General features: G+C 44.2%; 1 protein-coding gene across 1 annotated transcript in view; it reads right to left on the bottom strand.

Moving 5' to 3' along the window:
• LOC135241711 (ankyrin repeat domain-containing protein SOWAHC) overlaps positions 1-23,669 on the bottom strand; it is a 144,124-nt gene that overhangs the window by 22,702 nt on the left and 97,753 nt on the right. Inside the window, exons 7-9 of the mRNA XM_064312315.1 lie at positions 10,289-10,375; positions 6,733-7,034; positions 249-321 (exon numbers count right to left, since the gene is read on the bottom strand). Coding sequence (XP_064168385.1) covers positions 7,005-7,034; positions 10,289-10,375 — 117 coding nt within the window. The 3' untranslated portion in view covers positions 249-321; positions 6,733-7,004. The remainder of the gene's footprint in view (positions 1-248; positions 322-6,732; positions 7,035-10,288; positions 10,376-23,669) is intronic.

Raw genomic sequence — 23,669 nt, 5'->3', positions numbered from 1 at the left:
TCTGTTTGATGCAAAGGAGAATGGCGGAGGAATCTCACCCGCCGTGTGGGGCTCATTGTCTCTGCAGCTGGAGGTGCGTCTCTGGGAAGGCTCCGCTTATCCCAGGCCCCGCCACGTGAGGCTCCTGGCGGATGTGCTAAATCGTGATTATGCTAAGGAGCTCTCCCTGTTCGGGCCCGGGACGGTTTTGACGCCCGGCTTGGGGGAACGTAAGAGCATTAGGACCCCGCGGGGCAGTCGTCACTTACTGTAGGTGTGGAGGAGCAGCCGGATGATGTGAGGGTGCCCGTGCAGAGCGGCGAGGTGGAGCGCGGTGTACCCCTGCCCAAAAAAAAACAAGAGACCATAACTGTACACTATCCATACTTCAAAATGAAATTGCATTGAAAGAACTTTGAAACATGGCAGAGGTTACTGCTAGTTCAAGCAGACTGTTGGAGTGTTCAACACCAGGCTTGACAGAGTGCTAGATGCACTGAGCTATAGGACAGAGGACAAGGCTAAACAGACTGATTGGCCGGTCATCACCATTAAACATATTCAGCAAATAAGGCAACATGCATCCCCTTGTAGTTACTCACTATCTTGTCTCTGGATACTTCCATTGAGTCCTATCAACTTGGATCAGTTCAAAACACTAGAGCATTTAACTGAAACTTGACATTTAAATTTTACTTGTTCATTTGTTTTTTCATTTGTATTTAATAGGTTTAAGTTTTCAAGATATTATATACATTATATTTGGAACTGTAATTTATAACGGTAATACAATTTCAATGTGCCTGCACAATTTGCAGTTAGATTTTTTTAAGGTTAATTTTATTTTGGTACCTCAGTCCCACTGTGTTTGCTATGTACTAATGCACTATGATTTTGGTCTGCATATGGCACCTGCCAAAAAAAAAAACCCCATTTAATTTCAATAACCACATGAGTTCTGCTCTGCTACTGACACTGACCATAGGGGGAATTCGGAACTTATTAGCACTTCAAGGTGTGCATGTTGTGACACGCAGTTGGAGCAATACATAACATAATGTTGTTTTAAATATCGGACAAAACAACTAACAGTGCTAATGCTAATTCAAGCTCAGACAAGGACACCAGCGATATCAACTTCTGCAATAGTAGCAATTATTGTCAGATCTTTTACGAACAGATCACAGCAAATAGTGCACTTATGCTGATCGTCGCTCTACATTGTCACGTGAGTGTTATCCATGTAAAGGGGCTAATGATTACATGAGTATACTTCACACAAAATGAGTCATTTAAAATAAAATAAGAATAGTACTCCCCACTAAAGTGGTGAAACCAACCTTAGATGCGATGTATCATTCATACACTTATATTAACAACAGGAAGTATTAGTGGTGCACCCATTATCAGACAGTTCAGTTTGTCTTTACAAAATATTTTTGCGTTTAAACTTAAACGCATTTAAAAAATTAAAATATATGCATTTTTGTGGAACTTCTAATGGAAGTGGCAGTATTTGTTCTATATTTCTAGCTACTTCAATAGAACAAAATAGATAAATATCTCTGTATCTGTAATAGCTACAGCAAATGGGTGGACTCTTAACGTGCACCAGACCTTAGATTCGACTGCCGTCCCATTCCTAAGGATTTTAATTACGAGTAAAGGTTTACATCATCAAATATATTTGGATCGCTGAAAACAAAACTGGTAAATGTCTATTAAAAAGTGTCAGTGTCATTTAAACATTTACTGATATATTAGAGAAATGTAGGGGGGGGAGAGATACATGATTTTATAAAAAAAGAAAAAAGATCATAAATTCACTCCCAAATTGTGCTGTCACTCCTGTCAGATATTAAGCAGTTCAGCCTCTTTTCGTACGCCACACTGAGGAGTCTGGGTATTTATTCAGTTTGTCCAACTGCTATACCTGCTGTGGGGTACATTTGTCATTTTGTAAGCATTAACACAAACCACCCCCCCGCTCCCCCCCCATCCCCAAACCACACGACAAAATTTGCCTGTCACTCCTGTCCTCTCCTTTTATATGTCATTATCCAACAACTGAGCGATCGCAGACGTGACAGATTTATTGGAGACGTCGGGAAGGGGAGGAAAAAGGTAAGGGGGTAAAAAAAATCGAGTCAGATCAAATTAGAATAATCTGAGTGACGTGATTAATACGACTGCCATTGTGAGGTAATCATGCCTAACCGTAATCACTACAGTGGACTTCAAATTAGCATGCCCGGGGAGAGGCTTTGATCCAGGGCGGATTCGGGAAGCCATCAAATACGCCGAGGTGTCATGTTGTCAGTCTCTTAAAGAAGGCCCGCGTGTTCCCCCCCATCCACGCTAAAAATAACCAATAACAAAACCAGGCGGCGGAGCGATCAATCCTGAGGCTGGAGACGAGCGCACCGCTGCTGCCGTTTCTCCCCAAGACCTCCCTAATCCCAGGAGGCAGCGGGGCAGGCCCTCGTCCTCCGCAGCTCTGCGCAGTGCCTCTCCAGTCGCGACAGGAACACTGATGTTCCTCTGCGAAAGGTCACCGCCTGCTTTCATGTGATGGCCTGCACTTTTAACTTTAAAATGGGGGGGGGGGGGGCTTGCCCCAGAAAGTCACCACGATCAATGCGTGTCGCTGGGCACCACCAGGACTTCACCACCTTTGGAAAGCCAGACGATCGCTGACCCACAAAGTGACCGCCTGGCCTGGTTCACAGTCTCATTCACATTTACAGCAACGTGGAACACTGTGAAGCCCACGTGGTCCCAGGACAGACACTTTGGGCCTGTGACTGAAAAGAGATCAGGATATAAACTGTGAATATATGGTGCCTGACTTTTGTAGGCCACAATTCAGTTTAAATCAGCAATGTGTTTCGAGCCACTTTATTTGAACACATAACAATCAACTGGCCATCATAAGCAGTCATTAGTTAGTCAACATTGTGATGACTTTGGTGCAATCCTTATTTTTGAATAGCACTAGCTGAATGGATTGGCCTGATTAATTGTGACAATGGAAGAATCAATGATATCTAAAAGCATTTTTATTCTGCTGCAAAAAAAGGTAATATTATTTATTAGAATCAATATGTATTCCTAGCGAATTGTTTAGTATATTCCACTTAATAATAAATCAGAAAACAAAAAAGCAAAAAGTTCACATAGTATTCTATTATGCAACTGCTAAGCATGAATGTACCCTTGACTCATTTCCATGAATACTACTGACTAAAACAGAGAGAAATGTGTCAATATTCATAAGCACCGCTTGGTGAATCTACGTGTAATTGCACATAATTAGTGAAAATTACACCACTAATGCAGATGATTCAGGTACAGCAAAGGGATTATTGCTAATGATTTTCAAACAGGTGGTTCCACAGGAATCTGTATCAACATCATTCTACTGGGGGGCCCAAAATACCAGGTAATAAAGCACTGTAACCAAGCACAGAGGAACGGACGACCCTAACTGTTCAGCCATTGGTCCGAGCAAGCGGTACGAAAGTAACGTGTGAAGCGACCGTATGAATAAATCTACGTGCCGAGCGATTAAATAAAATTATTTCTGTATTCGATTGAAACCCTAAACACCCTGGGATTTGAGATATAATGTATGCTGAGGCCCAAGCCTCCACTTGAAGTTGGATAATATGCTGTGTCTAAGAAGTTCAAAAGATGTCCTCATTTAGCCCAGTGGAAAAAATTTTCCTCTGAAAATAGATTACTGTAATTTAGCGGTGTAATAATTTAAATACCAATAAGTGGCTAGAGTGTGTCTAGCGAGCTTAAAATAATTTGAGGCATGAATTAAATAGCACATTATCGCTTCGCATTTCCTCAAAGAGTTTTTCAATATTTCTGTTTCTCTAATGGTTTTCAGTGTGCCTGGGTTATTTCTTTAAATCGTTTCTGCTCAAATCACACGTGCACAGGCTCAGCACCTTCACGTCTCTGAGTACAGGGAGCGGATCACATCTTAGCTGTTAGTGCTGAGTGTGGACACCCATTGGAGTGGTCAGTCTCTCTGTCTGAGAAGAAGCCTCAGGATTGTTTTACATAATTGTTAAAACTGTTGTAGGAGGGTCCAACCTAACTCTCTCTCTTTCTGGCTATATTAACATAAAGCTCCAATTTTTTTTTTCTCCCACATTTAATCTGCTACATACACATTCATCACTGACCGTAGAACTGAGCTCAAACCAAACATTGTATTAACTGTAAACATAGATTTTTGATAGATTCTGATCAGATATGATGCTGATCAAACAGAAATTTAAGCATTTTTATCCACAAATTGTTTACAATTATGACATCTGAACTGACCACAGTGCTGCAGAGAAAAACCCAGACCCTGTGCCAGGAGGACACTTTAAGAGCAGGAGACAGGGCAGGAAAGTAAACTCGGGTTTGATTTACTCTCCTGACGGGCGGGCAGGAAAGTGACCCAAGGCCACACACTCAGACCCAGAGCTAAGTGACCTGAAGAGAGAGAGAGAGACCGGAAAAAGGCCTTCAAACACTCTGTGATGCAAGCGCAACGGAATGGCTGTAACTGTGAGGGTGCCTGGTGACAGCTGTGCTGGCCTCATTGCCCCCCTCCCCCCCCCCCACCACCACACCCCCAGTCCCATGCCACCCCCTACCCTGGTCTGCCTGTCCCAAACCCCTCCCTTGCCGACCACATGACTACCGGCTTTCGTGGATCACCTGCGACCTCCGAAAACTGTCATTACTGAGGAACACTAAGGACCAGAGGAGGAATCACACACACACACATACACAAAGATACATACATACACATACGCTCACACACACACGCGCACACAAACACACACATACACACACACACACACACATACATACATACATACATACATACACACACGCATGTACGCATGTACGCATGCATACACACACATACACACACACAGATATATATACACACACACACACACACACACCACTGGGTCCTCTCTTGGCCATCGGGGCCACTGTCACATGCAGGCAAGTGACTCAACTTGAGAGGCCAGATGAGGGGGGGGGAGAGAGGGAGCAGAGGAGTGGGGGAGAGAGGGAGCAGAGGAGGAGGAGTGGGGGAGAGGGAGGGGGGACGGGGGACGGGGGGGGGAGAAGAGGGGGGGCTTTGTTTGTTTGGACAGATGCACAGAGCCATCTCCGAACTTCTGTCAGCGATCAAAGGGAGCGATGATGTAGAACAGATTCATGGGCCATGTCTTATCAGCCTCCACTCCGCCTGTCGTCCATCATTCCCCGGTCCTCGTTCGTCTCCCCGGCGACGATCGCACCCTAAACATGTCCTATTAATCACCGCCCGCCCCGCTCCGCCCCGCCCCGCTCCTCTCCTCTCCGGCCAGGTGTCTTGCCTCCGGAAATTCGGGAATATCGTGTCCCGGGGCAGGGAAAACACACCCTGACGCTCACAACAACACCGACGCTGCTTCATTTACAGGGTGGCGGTTTGTAGCGGGTGTGGTGCTCAGGGTTTGGGGTTTTTTGTTTTTTCTTTAGGCAGGAGGGAGGTCTGGAATCTGAATAAAGTGAAGAATTTAGCGGGTTCAGGCAAAGCATCTTCACACGCCAACAGCAGGGCTGACGCAGTACACACCTGGGCTCCTGCAGATGTCAATATTTTGCCGTTCCTTTCGCCCGCAGGTAGAGTACCTGGACTTGTTAGCCACCCCTGGTCATTGACTGCACATGCACAGTGAGTCACAGCACAAGGGAAGCTAGAGAAGGGCTTCACTGCGTCTGTACGCTTGAGATGCTCAGAATTTATCAGAACTATGACGTGTGGTTCCAGGTTCCTATCAAACTAGCTTCCAGGAACATTAAAACATTGTAATAACATGACATTGCATTGAGCATAAAAAACCCTAATCATAAAATTATAAATTTTCATAAAAGTAATAAAATTATGGACAAAATACATAAACACCCTCAAATCATAATACTTTCTTTACCTACCATAAAAATATTTATATAATCACGTGAAATTAATTAGATAATTGATCTTAGTTATCTCAATATTCATCTGGCACATGTAGTTCATAATATGAATACTTAGCCACCTGAATACACCAGCATTGTACTGTACCACGCTATCTGTACAAGTACAAAATGTGGAGTTCTTTAGATTTTTAAAAATTCCTAATCTCAGTTCATCCTGACTTCATCTACACTTTGCCTCACAAAAATAAGGCTTCAGTTTGCAATAAGGCACTTCTCCAATAGTGGTCACCTAAACTTAGTGCCATTAGTCTTGTTTTCCTCTTTATTGATACTCATATGAGAGTTCACTGCAGTCCCCATAACTGAAATTTGAGTTAGGAGATCTGGAGATTGCATTGAAAAGGGTGGCAGGTAACATACACACACTCACAAACACACACACACGCACACACACACATATACAGTATATATTTTCTGACTAAAATTGGGAGCTACTGAGTGCCCTGTCACTAGTCACTTCATTTTCCAAACTGAGCGGAACACCGCAAAGATTCTTCCCCTCGAATTCTTAATAAACCCATTTGTTAAATGGCGGTGGCGGGCAGATCAGGTTCAGTCTCCTATGCCTCTTTGTAAAAGTCGGTGAGCCTCTTTTTCCCCCTCTCACAGAAGCGGAGGGGATATCACTCTGGCGTGACAGCTCCACGTTAGCATATTCATGACAAATACAGACTCATTTCACAGGTGTATTAAAATACTACTTACCCCCTTTAGAGGAAGCCATGTCACCCGTGCCAACGGTGAATAGCCATGCATGAAATTTGAGGGGGGAAATATGTAGAAAAATAAGCATACATCAGAGGCTGGGTCAAGAACCTAATTTCACAGTGACATTGGGGGTAATTTAGCTTTGAAAATGTTTGTCAATTCTCAATTCGTTTGAAAGGGGGCCCTTGCCAAAAGGCCGCTGTCTGAATACGAGATAGCCAACCCGAATCCTGGTATTTATAGCACAATTTGCCAATACATTATGCCTGTCACAATGAAATAAGTGACATACTTACATGCTGAGAGGAGTTGGTCCAGAGGTTTGGGCATCGAGGGAGGGGAAGATAAGAGGAGCAGTAATTAGTACATTAATCTTTTTTATGATATCATTTTTCAGACATATATGATCATAATGTAAATTAGAAATAAGGAGGGTTCACGGAAAATAGAATTAATTTTGAGCAGGTCAATCACCCTACAATAACTGCATTACAAGCAAGGTGTAATTTATGGCAACACTCGTCCCTTTTTTCTCTCTCTCTGCTCCTGGCTGATTACAATGCTCCCGTTCCCTTCTATCAGGTGAAAGTCAGCAGCTCGGGAGATAACGCTCTGCGTTCAAATGAAATTCATTTACGGCAGCAAAAAAGAGAGAGAGAGAGAGAGAGAGACAGAAAAAAGAAAAGAAAAACCTCCTTTAGTGAATCCTAGGAGGGCTGCTCCGTCTCCTAATGGCATTCTATGGATTATTGATTTTTGATTTAGTTTCTGCTTGGCAGAAGCCCATTTTAACAGCACCATTACCTCCGTAACGATTAGAGACAAAAAGTTAATTATGTAATTATAAAGCCAATAACAGACTTGTCTGGTTTACTCTGCTTTAGTCAGTTTAAACATTATCTCTTGTGTGCACATCGTAGCAGGCGGGGTGTGAGCAGGAGAGATTAACGCCTTGAAAGCAGATGCGAAATTTAATTCTCCAGGCCAAGGCTGTCTGGGAAGCCATTAAGTAATCACAACATTCTCCCTCTATTAAATTCATGGCTGCCACTTTGCACACAAAAGGTGTGGGGGGGGGGAGAGTGGGGGGGGGGGGGGAAGGTGCCGTGAAGCTTTTCCATTTTTACCGACTGTAACGTCTGTCCCAGCCCAGGGGCGCGGGAAAAATAAATAAAAAGAAGAGGGTTTAATAGGATGCCTCAATCTGTCGGGAAAATGAAAAGTTTGAGAGGGCAAAATAAAATAAAAGTAAAAAATAAATACAAGGGTAGGAGGGGGGTGGGGGGTGGGGTAAGTGGGGGTGGGAGGAGCAGAACGATGCGTTGGGTCCGATAAAGGCCCGTTCACCTTGAGGACCCGGGGGTGGGACAGGGCGGGGGGGGTCGAAAGATATGGTCAATAATTTCACATTTATTTTTTTACCAAACTTGAAATTAACGCGTCTCCGGGGAAGTGGAGATAAACTGGTGTTTCAGCACATGCGGTTTAAACCGGACGACCTGCCTGAAACTAACGATGCCGCGGCCGGCTAGCGCTAAGGCTAGGGAAGCGCGGTAATTACTGGCGGATGGGATACGTGTAGGATAAATAAGACCCAGAGATGATATTTGTTTAATGTTATGGAATGAGAGAGGGTGCAAATAGCCCTTGAGGGAAGGAGGTCAATGCAGCGCTCTCTCTTAACATAAACAAGCACTTAAGGGCCTGGAAAGGGACTTTGGTTTGATTAATTAGGTAATTCATTAGTTTAGTTAAGTCGTTTAAAATAAGCTTGGAGAACTGGGGGGGGGGGGGAGGGGGGTGGAGCACCTCGGGGCTGAGCAGGCAATTGGCTACAGCCAATGATGTGCACACACAGATCAGAGTCCATACACACAAACAAGCAAGCAACTGCATTTCTCAGTTCAATTAAGTGTGTATATTCATCAGGAGAAAAAGCACAGAAAATAAATACAAAACTTATTTCAGTTTGTTTCAATTTGTGTCAATGCCCCCAGGCTTGCTACAGCCATGTAAATGTACAGTCAATGCCGAATCAATATTATTGGCCGTATCAATACATGAATACAGCGGTATTCCTTTCGTACGGGGACGACTCGATTGAGACAAGATTAGTATCGACCCAGTGACACTTAATCTGAATTTTGGGTGCGGTGTCTGCAGTGTCCAAGTGTCTGAGTCTCAAGAAGGGGACACAGCTGACTGGAGAGAGACTGACACTGGATTAGTGTTCCTCAGTGAGGTGGGCTTTTTCAGTCTGGTCTGGTCTGAGCATTTACTCAGGGCTGGGCGCCCACTGCCCTGCACTAATGTGTGTGACCCCCCCCCAGCTTCAGTGTGTCACCTTGAGTCTCTGTGAGGGGGGGGAGGGACAGAGCCACTGGCTTCTCTCAGTAATAAAAGTTGGGTTAGAACCCAAACTGCATTAATGTGAGGGGGGGGTGTGAGTCTCTGTGTGAGTTTAACACTGAGCCAGAATCCAACGCTAACCCCTGGGGTTTCAGACCAGTCTCTGTCTATATTCAGTGTAACCTTTACATGTACAGTGTGTGTGTGTGTGTGTGTGTGTGTGCATGTATGTGTATTTCTATGTATACTGTACATGTGTGTATGTGTATGTATGAACTTGTGTTTTCTATGTGTGTGTGTGTGTGGGTGTACTGTGTGTGTGCATTTATTCATGATTCGGTACATTTTCAGTATAGCCAAAAAAATTAAACACAAAATATAAAATTGCTTTTCATTGATTGTAGAAATGTAAACAGTGGCTAAACTGGCCATAATTTCTTGCAAAACAAAATTATGCACAATTCATCGGGGGGAACTCAGAGGTATGAATTTAAGTTCCACACAAAAAAACAGTTCTGCACGTGCACTGAAGCAAGACTGTGATTGTTCGGTTTGTATAATGTGCCAAGCCAAATGTCCCTTACCGAAGGAAAAAATAATTTCTTCCTGAAGCTTTTAAAAATCAAGAGGTGATACTTTTATAATTTATATACCCGCTGCTGCTTCTGTGGGTTCAAAGTGTGTGTGTGTGTGTGTGTGTCTGTGCACGTGTGTGTGTTTGAGAGTTCGTTTGTGAATGTGTGTGTGTATGAGCGTGTGTGTGTGTGTGTGTGTGAGAGTGTGTGTGAGTGTGTGAAGTGTGTGTGTGCGTGCACATGCGTATGTGTGTGTGAAGCGAGTGTGTGTGTGTGTGTGCGTGCGCAAGCGTATGTGTGTGTGAAGTGAAGTGTGTGTGTGTGTGTGTGCGCGTGCGCGTGCGCATGCGTATGTGTGTGTGTGTGTGTGTGCGCATGTGTATGTGTGTGTGAAGTGTGTGTGTGCGTGCGCATGCGTATGTGTGTGTGAAGCGAGTGTGTGAAGTGTGTGTGTGTGTGTGTGAAGCGTGTGTGTGTGTGTGTGTGTGTGTGTGTGTGTGTGTGTGTGTGCGCGCATGTGTGAAGCGCGTGTGAGGCCTGGCGCACACGGCGGGGCCCAAGCAGAGGTGTAAATGTGAGGGAGTCAGTGGGAATCCGGCGCGGGGCCTGGAGCGCCTGTCACCGCTCACCGACTTCACGTTGACGTCCACGCCCGCCCGGGCCATCATCTCCGCCATCTCCACACGGCCCTGCTTGGCTGCCCAGTGGAGCGCCGTCTACGAATTCAAGCAGAGCGCCTGTCAATCAACCGCACATCCAGGGGCCTGTCCGTCACAGCGCCGTCGACCGGGCCCTTTTTGGAATTTGCGCTTCACGCGATCGGGGGGCAAATTCTACCCCGGCTCCCCATCGACAAACCATGCGCAACAGACTCTCCGAGCAGCCGTGAGCCGTGCTGAAGCCTGCAGCCTGCTGAAATCTGCAGCCTGCCAGGCTCCTGTTCCGCACACACACAGGCCTTTTAAACGCACCTTGTGAAACGCCATTCATTTAAACACTGTTTAAACGATCCCACTGCACATGGTGAAGATGTTGCAGTGATGAGATACTGTCATTGCTATAATCTGCGCTGAAAGCTGGAGAAATTTAAAAGTACATACTGCCCCAACAATACTGATTTTGCGTGTGTGTGCAATTTATGTGTCATATGTCTGTGTGTGTGTGAGAGCGTGTCTGTGTGAGTGTTGTATGAGATTTATGTCCAAGTGTACGTGCGAGTGCTTTATGTCCATGTGTGTGCACACGTATGTGAGTGTGAGTGTGTGTGTCTATGTGTGTGTATGTGTGTGTGTGTGTGTTTGTGCATGTGAGTGTGATGGTGTGTGTGTGTGAGTGTGTGTGCATGGAGGTGATGGTTGGTTGTGTGGAGTGTGTGTGTGTTATGGTGTGGGAGTGTGATGGTGTCGTGTGTGGAGTGTGTGTGTGATGGTTGTGTGTGCATGTGGGGGTGCCATGTGTGTGTGTTGGTGTGAGAGTGTGTGTGTGTATGTGTGTGTGTGTGCAGTGAGTGTGATGATGTGTGTGTGAGTGTTGTGTGTGTGTATGTGTCGTGTGGGCATGTGATGTGTAGGATTTGTGTGTGAGTGTGTGTGTGCATGTGAGTGTGATGGTGTGTGTGTGTGAGTGTGAGTGTGTGTGCATGTGAGTGTGATGGTGTGTGTGTGTGTGTGTGTGTGTTTGTGCATGTGAGTGTGATGGTGTGTGTGTGTGAGTGTATGTGTCTCCAGCATGGCTCTGGAGGGGATGTCTCTGGCTCCCTGGTGGAGTGCTGATGACTCCCTGCAGTCTCTCCCCCTGGCTGGGGGGGGCAGTGATGATAGCCCCCCCGCCCCCCCCCCAGTCCCAACCCCCCTCCCCAGGCAGCCAGTTGCTGTGGTCCCCTTGCAAAGCACCGGCCTTCCCTGGGGCTCCAAACACTGCCCAGGGGGTGCCCCAAAACCCTGTCCCCGTGTCACTTTTCTAAAGAGCACCACAGAAGAAGAAAAAAGCAGCAGGTTTGTGTACCACATACGGCTGGATTATTCTAGACAATGGATGACTTATATGAAAAAACCGTAAATGTGGGAGTCTATTCCTGGATCATCAAGCACACGCTAAGATCCGTTTCCACGAGAGAACACCAAATATTATGTCCTCACAGGAAAATAACTTCTAGTATTTTCCTTTGACAACCACCGCTTTCGTTATGTATTTATTTTTTTGTTAGGTGCATTTTGCTTTATAATACATTGAACTGCGTGCAGCTAAATGAATGATTACGGGATAAGGGAAACAACAAGATCAAGAAAACTTTGAAGGATAAAGAGGAGTGTGTAAATACATCTGCGCAGCACAGAGTCTTTAAAACACGCGCTCTGTGTACTGCAGGCTACCAACAGCATGTTTCTTAAGACTATTTTAAAAAGTTGCTTAATGGCAGTATAAAATTTTTTTTCAAAATTTAAAAATAACTGCCGTCTCTCAACTGCCCCTTATCTCCCTCCCAGCCCCTCATCCGCGCGGACCCGTCATCACTCGTCCGCTCCTCTCCCATTGACACTCGCTCCCATTGCTTACCGCCACAGAAACCTGCGCTGTGAACACAGTTTGACATTTCCTGACATTTCATGAACTAATTACACTACAAATAATTAAGCATGTTCACATCTGTAACAAACGCAGGCAAAATGGCTGTCAGGAGCTGTGATTGATGACCTCCCTGAGACCTCTCTGATGAGATGCGCACCCTCCCCCCCCACCCCCCACCTTTCAATACACACACACACACACTCACACTCACAACCACACATACTCTCGCTCTGTCTCTCACACACACACACACACACACACTCTCGCTCTCACACACACACATACACGAGGGAACGCATACACACGCAAGCACAAACACACACAACAAACACTTCAGCCTCAGACATGGATACAACTTGTTCAAGAGAGCAAGACTGCCTTCAGACTCTTTTCAAAGAGCAGACCCCAACCAAGAGGCCCTGAGGACAAAAAAAGCAAAAAAAAAAAGAAAAGGATGGGAAAATTAATGACTACAATGGGAGTATTTGCATTTTTTCTTTGGCTAGGAAGAAAAAAAAAAAACAAAGAACAAGGCATGTGACAACTTCAATTATTTGGTGGCGCTGAGAGTGGGAGGGGGAGGACGGGGGGGGGGGGACAGGACCTGTGGAGGGGCTCGGGCCTGCAGTGTCAAGTGGGCGACGAACATGGCAGGCGATGAGGACAGGCCCGTCTCCCGCCTTTTATCCTTGCGTCTCCCCGAAACCGCAGGGCCATCACCAGAAAGACAAATTACTGCAGGAGGACGTCCACGGAGGGAGAGAACCTGTCACCTCACAGAGGACTTCCTCTCAGAAATGTCACCCATTGTGGGGGTCAGGACAATCAAAGCTTTAAAAAAACACCTGTCAACCTAACAGTACACTACAGAAAGTACAAGCAATACATTTTTTTTTTAATTTTAAGATAAATTAATACACGTATAGGGAATTTCGGAAGCTACTTTTTTGTGTGAATGCGCAACTTAAATAATGAAGGTAAACAACAATAAAAATAAGCACACAGGCAAACTTTTTCAGATGTAGTTTCTGCAAGTCCACTAGTTTCAAACACAGTGAGATGACTTACACACAGGGCACCATATGAGAGTGATTCACACTAAATACACATTCAGGCGTCTGATCCATGCCAAGCAACAGCATAAGGGCATACCCTTAAACACACTTCTCTAGAGTAAACAAAGCAGGAGATCACAAAACATCTGGCGCGCAATTATACGTTTCTACGGCCAGGGAGCAGTGCTCCCGCCAAATCCGAGAACATAAATTGTAAAACCGTAAAGAAAATATTTTGAACTACTGTTTATATCGCACGTTACTCAGTGAAGAACTCTGAACATTGCATAAAAGAGAAACTTTCGAGTTTAAAAGTAAGCACGCTGTTTGTGGCTTTAAGGGTTGCGCAATAAAATATACTCTTTTTCACAGAACACATTTTTCTCCATCACAGACAGTTTTCACAAAATTGGACAATAAATCATGTGTTAGGGGAATAGAAGAAACATTAAAATGAGAATTGGGAACACATATTTCTTTTTTAAAAGTTATAATCATCCTAATTTAACCATTTTCTCCCTTTGATATACAAACCAGCAGCACACACACTCCCACAGCCCTGTGCCCTGATGTCGTTTAGGAACACACCAGGGCCAACGCAACAGCACACACTCGGGACTGAGGGGGCTGGCATTTTTGGGGACAGCAAACAGCCCCCCAAAATGTGCCTGGCAGCTCAAAAAAAAAAAAAAAAAAACCCCCACAAAGATCTGAGAATTGACCTCATTTCAAGACACTGGAGCTCAATATTTGCTAATGTCTTTTCTGCGGTATAAATAATCACATCAACGCCGGCCTCGGTTGAGCCAATTGGACGGCAAATTGTTTCTGCTCTCTTACAGGTGCCTCCTTCAGATTAAATGCTGATGCATCAGAGGGGTGGCTCAGGCACGCAGGGTGGGGATAATTCACTTTGCATGGATCTCAGCCCTATATATGCACCGGAGCCCAGGCCTCACACCAGCACTGCTGAGTGCTCTCAGATATCACTGCTGCTGCTCCTGCAGGCATCACGCACTGAGGAAAAACGAGATACACACATCAAGGCCTTCTCTAAAAATGAACGACCTCATTAAGTCATTAATTATTATCATTATTATTATTATTGTTGTTGTTGTTGTTGTTGTTATATTATTATTATTATTATTATTATTATTATTATTAATAATAATAATAATAATAATAATGAGCTTTTATTATTATTATTATTATTATTATTATACCAATAGTATAGTGATAATAACAGCAGCAGCTGCAGTAATAGTCATATTATTACTATTTGTTCATGAATTAAAGTGTGTTAATAGGCATAGAATGATATCCTACCACGCCGCTACGGAATGGATATATTGCCCCCATGAATCAGAATATGAAACGCGTACCAGACAGTGTGTGACAGCCCCGTGACCTGCGATGTCATATATCCAGTAAATAACATTTGAGAAATGCTGCTCTGTGACAGCGGCTAATGTAAATTATCAACGATCATTTTATTTATGGACTATGGCATTAAATAAACAAAAATTTAAAACTCATATCGAGGATGTGTTTTTACATAATACAGTTTTAAAGAACTTTGTGTGATCACACGCATGCGCCCACATGCCCACACACACACGGGCACACACACACGCACAAACATACACACACACACGCGCACTCATAAGCAACACACACAAGCACAAACACACGCGCGCGCGCGCACACACACACACTAAACCTTTCACATGCCTAACGATCACACATTTACAGTAGAAGTAATTTTTAAAATATTTTTTTATTATAAACAGTGAGACAGAAAAAGTATTGCATTCACTGCTGTGTGTCACACATCACACCCCTCAGCAGCCTCTCCTGCTATTCTGGGCTAGGCTTTCCGCTCTCTAGTGGTAAAACACAACCAGGGCTAAGCCAGAGAGCAAATGGAGGACGCTGCCATTCCCCACGCTTTGTTTGCCGCCATAAAATCGGCCTTTTAGTTCCACGGGCCCCCCGCTAGCCAGTCAGGCCCAAAACAGAGCGCTAACTGAGGGAGCCGGTAGTGTTCCTGCTTTGGTTAAACTCTTACACTTTATATGGGTGGCCCTGCTGGAAGCGGAAGTTCGGGCCCCCACCGTTGAAAAAGGAAAATCAATTTAATCACGCAAGTTTGTAGTAGTTATTCCGTAACGTCTTATGAAAATGTATTCAAATGAATTCAAAATGTATTTAATCCACATTAGAATATTTATCAAAATGACACATAAAGCACACTGCGTGATTCCCCACCCACACATCCCCCTCCACTTTTAAGGGCTTTAAGGGGTTTTCAATCTAATTTTTGTTTTTCATTAACAATGCGCAAAACAAATGGTAAACATATTCATATTTCAGTAAAGCAATAATTCACAGAGGCCCAACTCCATGTGCATTCTTAAATAAATTAATTCACCCAACCACAAATGTCCAGACTATACTCTGCTCGGAATACTGAGGGGATACAGTGTTATGGGGAAAGTACATCTGTTCTTTTACTGTAACTATAAAACATTAATTTAAAAAGTTTTAATTGAAAAATTCACTGTATACACTGGCTTCATTAACATTTTTAGATTCATATTTATAGGGGTGAAAACAATAATCGATCTGTAATGTCAGGCTAGCTTTAATATGAAACAAGTTTCAGTATTCATAAATAACAAAAGCATATTATTCTTAATTTCAGGTAAACAAATAAAATATGTCTGCGTGGATTGAATCGTATAACACTATGTCTTCTAGTATACGTTGGACGTGTACACCACGTTACACCTGTGACCTGACAATCATTAGTGTTTTTGAGTTTCGCAGGAAAAGCGGACTTTGGTTCAGATGTACTGCGTTCTTAGCTTCGTCAGCACTACGCCTTGGCTAACGCGCATTAGCGCGGTTTTTCGCTGCGACGCAAACCCGCATTAACGTTGCAGGCGTCGCCAGCGGCGCTGGCCTCATCAGGGGGGGTGCTCAGACGCCCGAATGTTTCACTTCCTGGAGAGAGTCGACCCCTGAAGAGGGGGAGACGTGGCAGGGGAGAGAGAGAGCGCACCAACGCAATCGGGCCACGCTCCGACTCATTCACCAATCAGACGCGACTATATTAACCGTACTGTTGACAAGAACATATTTCTTCCGTTTGCTAATGGGACAATAAGACAGCGGATTTGCATTTGGCTGCTCCGGGTGTCAGGAAATGCACATTAATCAGCCAGGATCAGCGACGCCACGCTGTTCTGCGGGGGATAATACACGGGCCTAGGGCACTAGAACCTGCTCCCGGAAGGAACATTACAGAACTCATGAACCCAGCGTTACCACTTCACTCACCAGCGATTATTAAAGTCGCCATAAAACAGAATGAGACTAATATGCCCAGCAAGCATCGCACTGTGACAAATGGTCACTACCGTGAAAATGTTTTTTATAGCCATATATATATATATAGATATACAACTACTGTTGTCAAATATGTGCTCATTAATTCACAAAACATCTCAGAAGAACATCCAAACACTTCAAGAGCTTTTTTTTTTTTCAGGTATTTGAAGAAGTTTTATAGAATGGTTTTAAGGTCCAGTACCCTTTTCCCAGTTCTTCTGAAGTAATATGTCTTTTGATTATTTCAAACAAAATGGTAAAATTTGCCCTGAAAAAAGTGTATGCAGTTAAAAAAGCAAAAAAGGTCCCTTTTGTAGTAGTTGCACATAACTTTCCACGAAAAAGTTGCCTTCCCACCAAGAAAAAGAACTTTAAACTAATGCTGCATAATATCAACAAATTCATAAATATTTATTATTTAGTAGTACAGTGCTACTTCATCCTACATTATGTGCAGCAATAATACTTAATATCATTATGAGAATAGTTTTAATGCAGGACAACACAAAAATATGCTGTAGTACATGATATATTATGACTCACTGTGTCCACATACATATGGACATATAATAAGGAAAGTATCATAATTCTAAAGATATCTATAGGAATACGCCATAATTATTTATATAACTATAACTTTTTCTTTTCAAATATAGGTTTTCACTTTTCTATTTTGTTTTGAATCCCACAAATTTCTGGAAATACTTTCCCGAATGTTGACGGATTACACAGCCCCTCCAAATCAGTCCAGCCTTTCTATCTTTTTTTTTTTTTTGTAAATAGGCAGGGGCATGAACTTGGACTGGCCCTTCACACCCCCCTCCCCCCACACCCCCACACCCCCACCCCACCCGTGAAAGCCGAATTTGGAACAGACTGTCACAATGGCCGGGATTATCTCCCCCCGTTGTTCAGGACCCCCAAATTCAACAACCAGGCCGTGCGAGTAACCAGTAGCAGAGCACGATAACAGGATCATGTTCAGTTGGAAAAACAAGTGTCCTAATTTTTCTCATGTCACTTTCTCTCCCGACCCCATTGCAGCCGGAGAATGGGCCCGCATAGACGTATGTGAGGCTCATTTAAAAGGCACCCCTTTGAACTGGATTCATGGGCCATTTGCATAAGCAGATTTGGGAAGGGGGGGGGGGGGGGCGAGGAGAATGGACGGGTATTGCATCTGGTCATTAATATGCCAGCTAATTCCGCACATTGTAAGCCTATTGAGGCCGCACTAAAGACTCAAATTCAAGGACAGTTATCCCATTGCCATTGTTTAGGTCTGAACTGGTCTGAACAGTTGTTACAAATTACATACTTAATTGATTTCAAATATGCTATAAACCACACAATGGAGGGAAACGGATCAGGGCCCACTGACAGAGCTGGCGATAAATCTGTGTGCTCGCAAACACACATACGTGTATTTAATATAATGCAATGTGCACGAAAACACATGTGAACCCTGTAATAAATAAACAAGATGAGCAAATGCATCTGTGAGAAACAATGAGGCCATCTGGACTGCTCAAGTGAAGTCACGGCTTGCTAAAACAAAACCGCCTTTCCACGTTTATTTCTCAAATAAAGATGCAAAAAACGGCCATGCCTGAAATTTGACTCAATGATTTATTTTTATTTTATTCATACAGTGCAACAACCGCAACATTTTTACAATTTAGATTTTTGTTCTTAAAATGAAATTTTAAAAAATCATACTTACAAACTTTTCCAGGGCAAGTCCAGGAGGATGCAAGCAAAGGGAAGAAACAACTTTTGTAAATAAACACACAGACATACACATATACTTTACGTATATACTATATATGTAGATAATTGCGCAAAAACAACCACAATAACCACAAAACCAACAACAAAATATATGAGGACATAACACTATTTTTGTTACTCAAAAATGATACGTTTTTCTATCGTAAAGGTGGAACAATATTAGCTTTTCCACTACACTTCACAATACGTGCCATTCATTAGGAGTTTGTTTAAACAAAACCCCTCCTCCACCTCAATCACTGCTCAGAAAATATTTAACAGAGTGCTTTTGAACATACCCGAGATTTTCAGTTCTGTCATCTTTTCTATCGCGTTATTTCTTTACAGACTTAAAAGGAATATTGGGGGGGGCATGGGGTCGGGGAGCCAAAACGCTGCTAACAGCAATTAGCATAAAGGATCAAGATGGTCCCGATATGATGCAGTTGATTTTTGAGGTCGTGTTAAAAAATAAAAAAAACCAGACAAGTTGTAATCACATTTGTTTTTTTGTTTTTTTTCTCGCGCGGGTGTGCCTGGGCCGGGCGCGGGTTCGGAGGGCGAGAGCCATCGTGGGGCTACTCGGGCCGTTCCTTTGAGCTTTTCGGGGGGCTCTCACTTCACAACGGCCATTGTGTCAGCGGACCCATCAGGACATTTGTGCGAAGGGGGGGTGGGGGTTAGGGGGAGCAGCGTATTCTTCTCCCCTCTCAATCTACAACCCGGAGAGAAGACATCAAAGCGGGACGAGCCGGTCTTTGTGCCGTTCGCTCCCTGACTCTCAACATGAGGTTTCGCCCGTCCGAACATCGGCACCTTTTAACCTATTCTGTTCAGATTAGGCATCGGCTTCAATCGAGCATTAGGGAAACTATAGTAACCAATAATCTGCTTGTCGCTGAAAAGAAACTATGTATCTTGTCACACAGGAGCTGTCGGAACATCACGGTCCCAGACAAGTTCCTTTGCAGGATCTTGGACGCCTTGACAGGGGCCCAGTCCTTTCACACTGTCACAAAGTGCCACCCCCTCCTCCTCCTCCTCCTCCCCTTACCCCCTTACCCCCCCCCCCCCCCCCCACATACACACACACCACCCCCCTCCTGCTTCCCAGTGCCATTGCCCTTAATGGTAAATTATATTTAACAAATAGAACATTGTTTTCCAAGGGACACAGGCATTTAATTAATCTCGCACAAATGTTTTCATCAAGCCTGCAACCGAGAGTGAGAAAATGTGACAAAAATGGATTACTAAAACAATAAGGGGGGTGGGGCAAGGGGGGGTTGGTTGTCGACAGGATCGCTAGGGGAAGTGTCCTAGAGGAAAGAAAAAATCCCAATTAGTTTATTTATTTCCTCCGCCCGCATGCGCTTGTGCGGACTGACCGCGGAGCGGGGAGCGGCGGGCCGCTGCCAAGTTGCTTAACAGTTTCTGGTTTCATTAAGAGGTGCAAACGGAGCTCCGGGACGCCCCGTCGCCGAGCCAGCCAGTCAGATGCCGGCTTCGCCCCGAGCCTGGCAGGAAGTGAAGGCCCCCAGACGCCGGCGGCTTTATTAAAACCAGGCTCCGGGAACAACTGTCACTCGCCGGGAGCTCCCGGTGACCGCGCCCAAAATCTCCCCGCCGCGGTAAAAACCCCGCGCAGGTCCTCCTCGTCAAAACCCGCGCAGGTCCTCCTCGTCAGCGCGCCTCCTTTAAATCGAGCACGCTGCCAACCGACGACTAAAAAAATACATTTAAAAAAAAACAAACAAACAAACAACAAAAAAAAAACAAACAAACAAGGAAGTCTGGGGGAAAAAGCGGATTTTTTCTTTTCCTCCATCAAAGAATCTGTTTACCAGACTGAATCAGATATACCGCGCTCGCTAAAATGAGATCACCACGGCTGGAAGAGCGTCAATTTATCATTCTCCAGGATCACTCCTTGCATGCGCAGTGTGTAATTTATTCTTTTAAAGTGAGCAGACACCACTCATGAATGACAATATCTGAACCACTATTGCCAGTATTTTACCATTCTCTTTGCAACAGATTACAGATGAGTGCTTAATGACCATATCCCAAGATTATCTGGGGTTTTTCTTTTCTTTTTTTTTGCACAAGCCATTTAGACAGCACATCATTAAGACAGTGATATGAACTGTGAGCCGCTGTCATGTAGACTGTAATAAATGCTCTGCGATGGAAAACATCTGAGATATTTATGAAAGAAGGATACTCCTACCGCATTTGGTTCAGGGATATTTGTCGCCTGCACTTATACAGCTCATAAATTTAAATACATTTTAAAATATCAAATACAAATATTGACAAATGACACATGGGTGGGGAAGTGAATCAGACCCTCTGACAGGCAGCTACACGCAATATTAACGATGCTGGAAAACGTACAGACAAATGTCACACAATCCAAAACTAAACCCGAATCACAACGTAAGGGTAGACTGATTGAGGGTAGATGCTTGATTTTAAATTTGGTGGAATGATATCTCCCTTTCCAACGGAAGACGGGCTCTACCCCGGCGAACACACAGAGGCAGCCTGTGAGGTATGTGCCTCGCTACATGGAGTGCTTTAACAGTGACCCTGCACAAACTGGCAACTGCCAACCGTCTGCTTCTGTCAGCTTGGCATATTTGGCCGTTTAGTGGGTGCTTGTGAAGATCAAACGGGCTGAGATTGCCCCTCTTAAACAGCAGGGAAAAGGACATCAAAAAGGTGTAAATTTCATTTCCCCAGTTTTGATTAAGTCGAGCATGAAAAGAAATGTAATACTCTCAAGTGGCCGGGGTTTACACTATTGATGTTGTTACTTCGGCATCAGGAGGCCCAATCAGACGACGGGGAGCTGAACAAACTCACCCAGAGTTTTAGGGGAGGCCAGATGGAGGGGCTTTGCCGCGTATGAAAAGACAGCTTAGCGCTCGCCTCTTCAGTCCCACTCAATACCGACTGTGTGAAATCCTGGCCCGGGCTACACCCTCCCTTTCAAAGCTGGTGGCTACCACCATATGGGCCTGTTTAAAAACTCCCATAGGCCAAACACAAAGACCTGAATAACACAGTTTTCATATCAAGAATTATTTAAATGAGACCACCCCCACCTCCACCAACACCAACACCAACCCCCCCCCCCCCCCCACATATTGTCAGGGGCTTTGGTGTCCATAATGGTCTGCATTGTTTCTTGCTGGTGCGTGGTCTTCTACAAGCAGACCTTCAGATAAGATAAATTATTTAAGTTTCTGTTTTTTTTTTCTCAAGAAAAATCACACAAAGAGTTCCTGTACAGCACAGGAAGTACTGAGATGCAACAGACATTTTTTGATAGGAGAAGAAAAAAAGAAATCCTTCAGTTTTTTCTTGTAAATGCAAAAGATTACACGATTACTGCTTTCATTTTCAGAAATGGTAAATTCAAATATTTCATGGGAATTCAATTCACTTGCTTTGATCGCAAAAATAACTTTACACATTCTTACCTTTTTTTTTTCTTCTTTTTTCTACATAGAGACCCTTTGAAAAAAAGTCCAGCCCGGGCCCTTAAATGTGTGCCCTATACTATGGCCAGCAGAATAGAGTGGCTTTTGTAAAGACTTAATAGAATCTTTAACGGTTCCAACAATCCACTCCCATTGAGTTGCATTAAGTAGATATTATAGTAGGACAATAACCTAAATAGCTCAACATCAACCTCATTAGGCATGCAGGCAGGCCCTGAACCATTTTATGGTGGAGTCTATTGTGGAAGCTCACCCTAGGTGAGCATTAAATTGCAAATGATACCCTGAAAGGGAGAGAGAGGAGAGAGAGAGAATGGAGCAGATAGAGAGAGAATTGTCAGAGGACACAAGCAACAGAAAGGCAGTAAAGGAACTGCTCTGACCGTAAAAAATCTAATACATCACGGCTTCTGGAGCCCGAATTCCACGCTTTTTCTCCTGCGTTTTTTTTTTTTTTTTTTACTTATCCGCGAGCAATGCCCAACGCAACCATGTAGAGAGCACTCTAGGCCTAACGATGGGGCTGGTGGACTCCACGTCCTCCAATCACACAACTTCAACTCCCTCTCACGCCATTCCAGGGTAAAAATTAATGGAATAAAATAAAATAAGGTGGGGAGAGAGAGAGAGAGACAGAGAGAGAGAGGAAAAAAACAAGTGATGCACTCCGGAGTCTGCCTCTATAACCCGAAACTTTCCAGAGGGGTCTATCCCTCAACAAATCAATACGAGTGTCCTCATCTAACAGTCTCAGCTTAACGGCGTCTCGGATCAGCATGCTTAATAAAGAGGTCTCCGAAGAATTGTTTGTAACTGCAAAGTGTTTCCGCGGGTGAGGGCCGAAGTGGCCAGAGGCTGGAGATGTATTCCTGGACAGGGGGTCCTCTCTGTCACCTGAAGGGATAAGTCACCGCGCCTGTGCATATTCCGTGTCATAAACAGCAGAAGTGAGAGGGCCCTCAGGACCGGGCCGGGGATGGGGGCCTGCCTTTGGGAGTGGGGTAAATTAAAACGTGGATTAGGCCGGGCGTGATTCGGGGTGACAAGCAGGGCAGTTGTGGCCACGTACAAGTGCACTTTCTGTCCATATGGTTCCACAAAGCCAACATTAGTGGAGACCACCTAATAAGAGAGAGCGAGACCATATTTTAGGTTTTCAGGCTCTACACCCCCACCCCCCCCCCCGCAAAAAAAACAAAAAAAAAAACACATACTTATACTCTCTCTCACTACATCACATAAACACATAGACACATACACACACATGCATGCACACACGCAAACACTCGCGTTTGTATACACAAACATATTGTACACACAGACAGGCAGGCAGGCAGGCACGCGCACACACACACACACACAATGTTTAACAGAACCGAAAATTTCTGTCTGCAGTTGCTTAGTGTTCAGCCTTTAATCCATCTCTGCTTGCATTGTCTACATGTTTATGGTCCTCTGCTGTGAAATTCCTTCTGTAAATAAACAATAACCAAAACAAAAAACTATAACTGAAGTGCAAAAAGCACTTCACAAGAGACAGCGACAATATTTTAATCCCTTTATTCCATGCAGAAATAATCTATTACTCTAATCTCACGCGTGGTTTAGCATGCCACACATCTGCCTTCGAGCTGAAAAGAGGTGGAGGTGTGTGTGTTTCTGTGTGTATGTGTGTGTGTGTGTTTCTGCGTGTGTGTGTTTCTGCGTATGTGTGT

This window comes from Anguilla rostrata, chromosome 16 (assembly GCF_018555375.3).
Source record: "Anguilla rostrata isolate EN2019 chromosome 16, ASM1855537v3, whole genome shotgun sequence".
NCBI classification, from domain to species: domain Eukaryota; kingdom Metazoa; phylum Chordata; class Actinopteri; order Anguilliformes; family Anguillidae; genus Anguilla; species Anguilla rostrata.
Note: the sequence above shows the minus strand (reverse complement) of the source record. Positions and strands in the feature narration are given on the sequence as shown.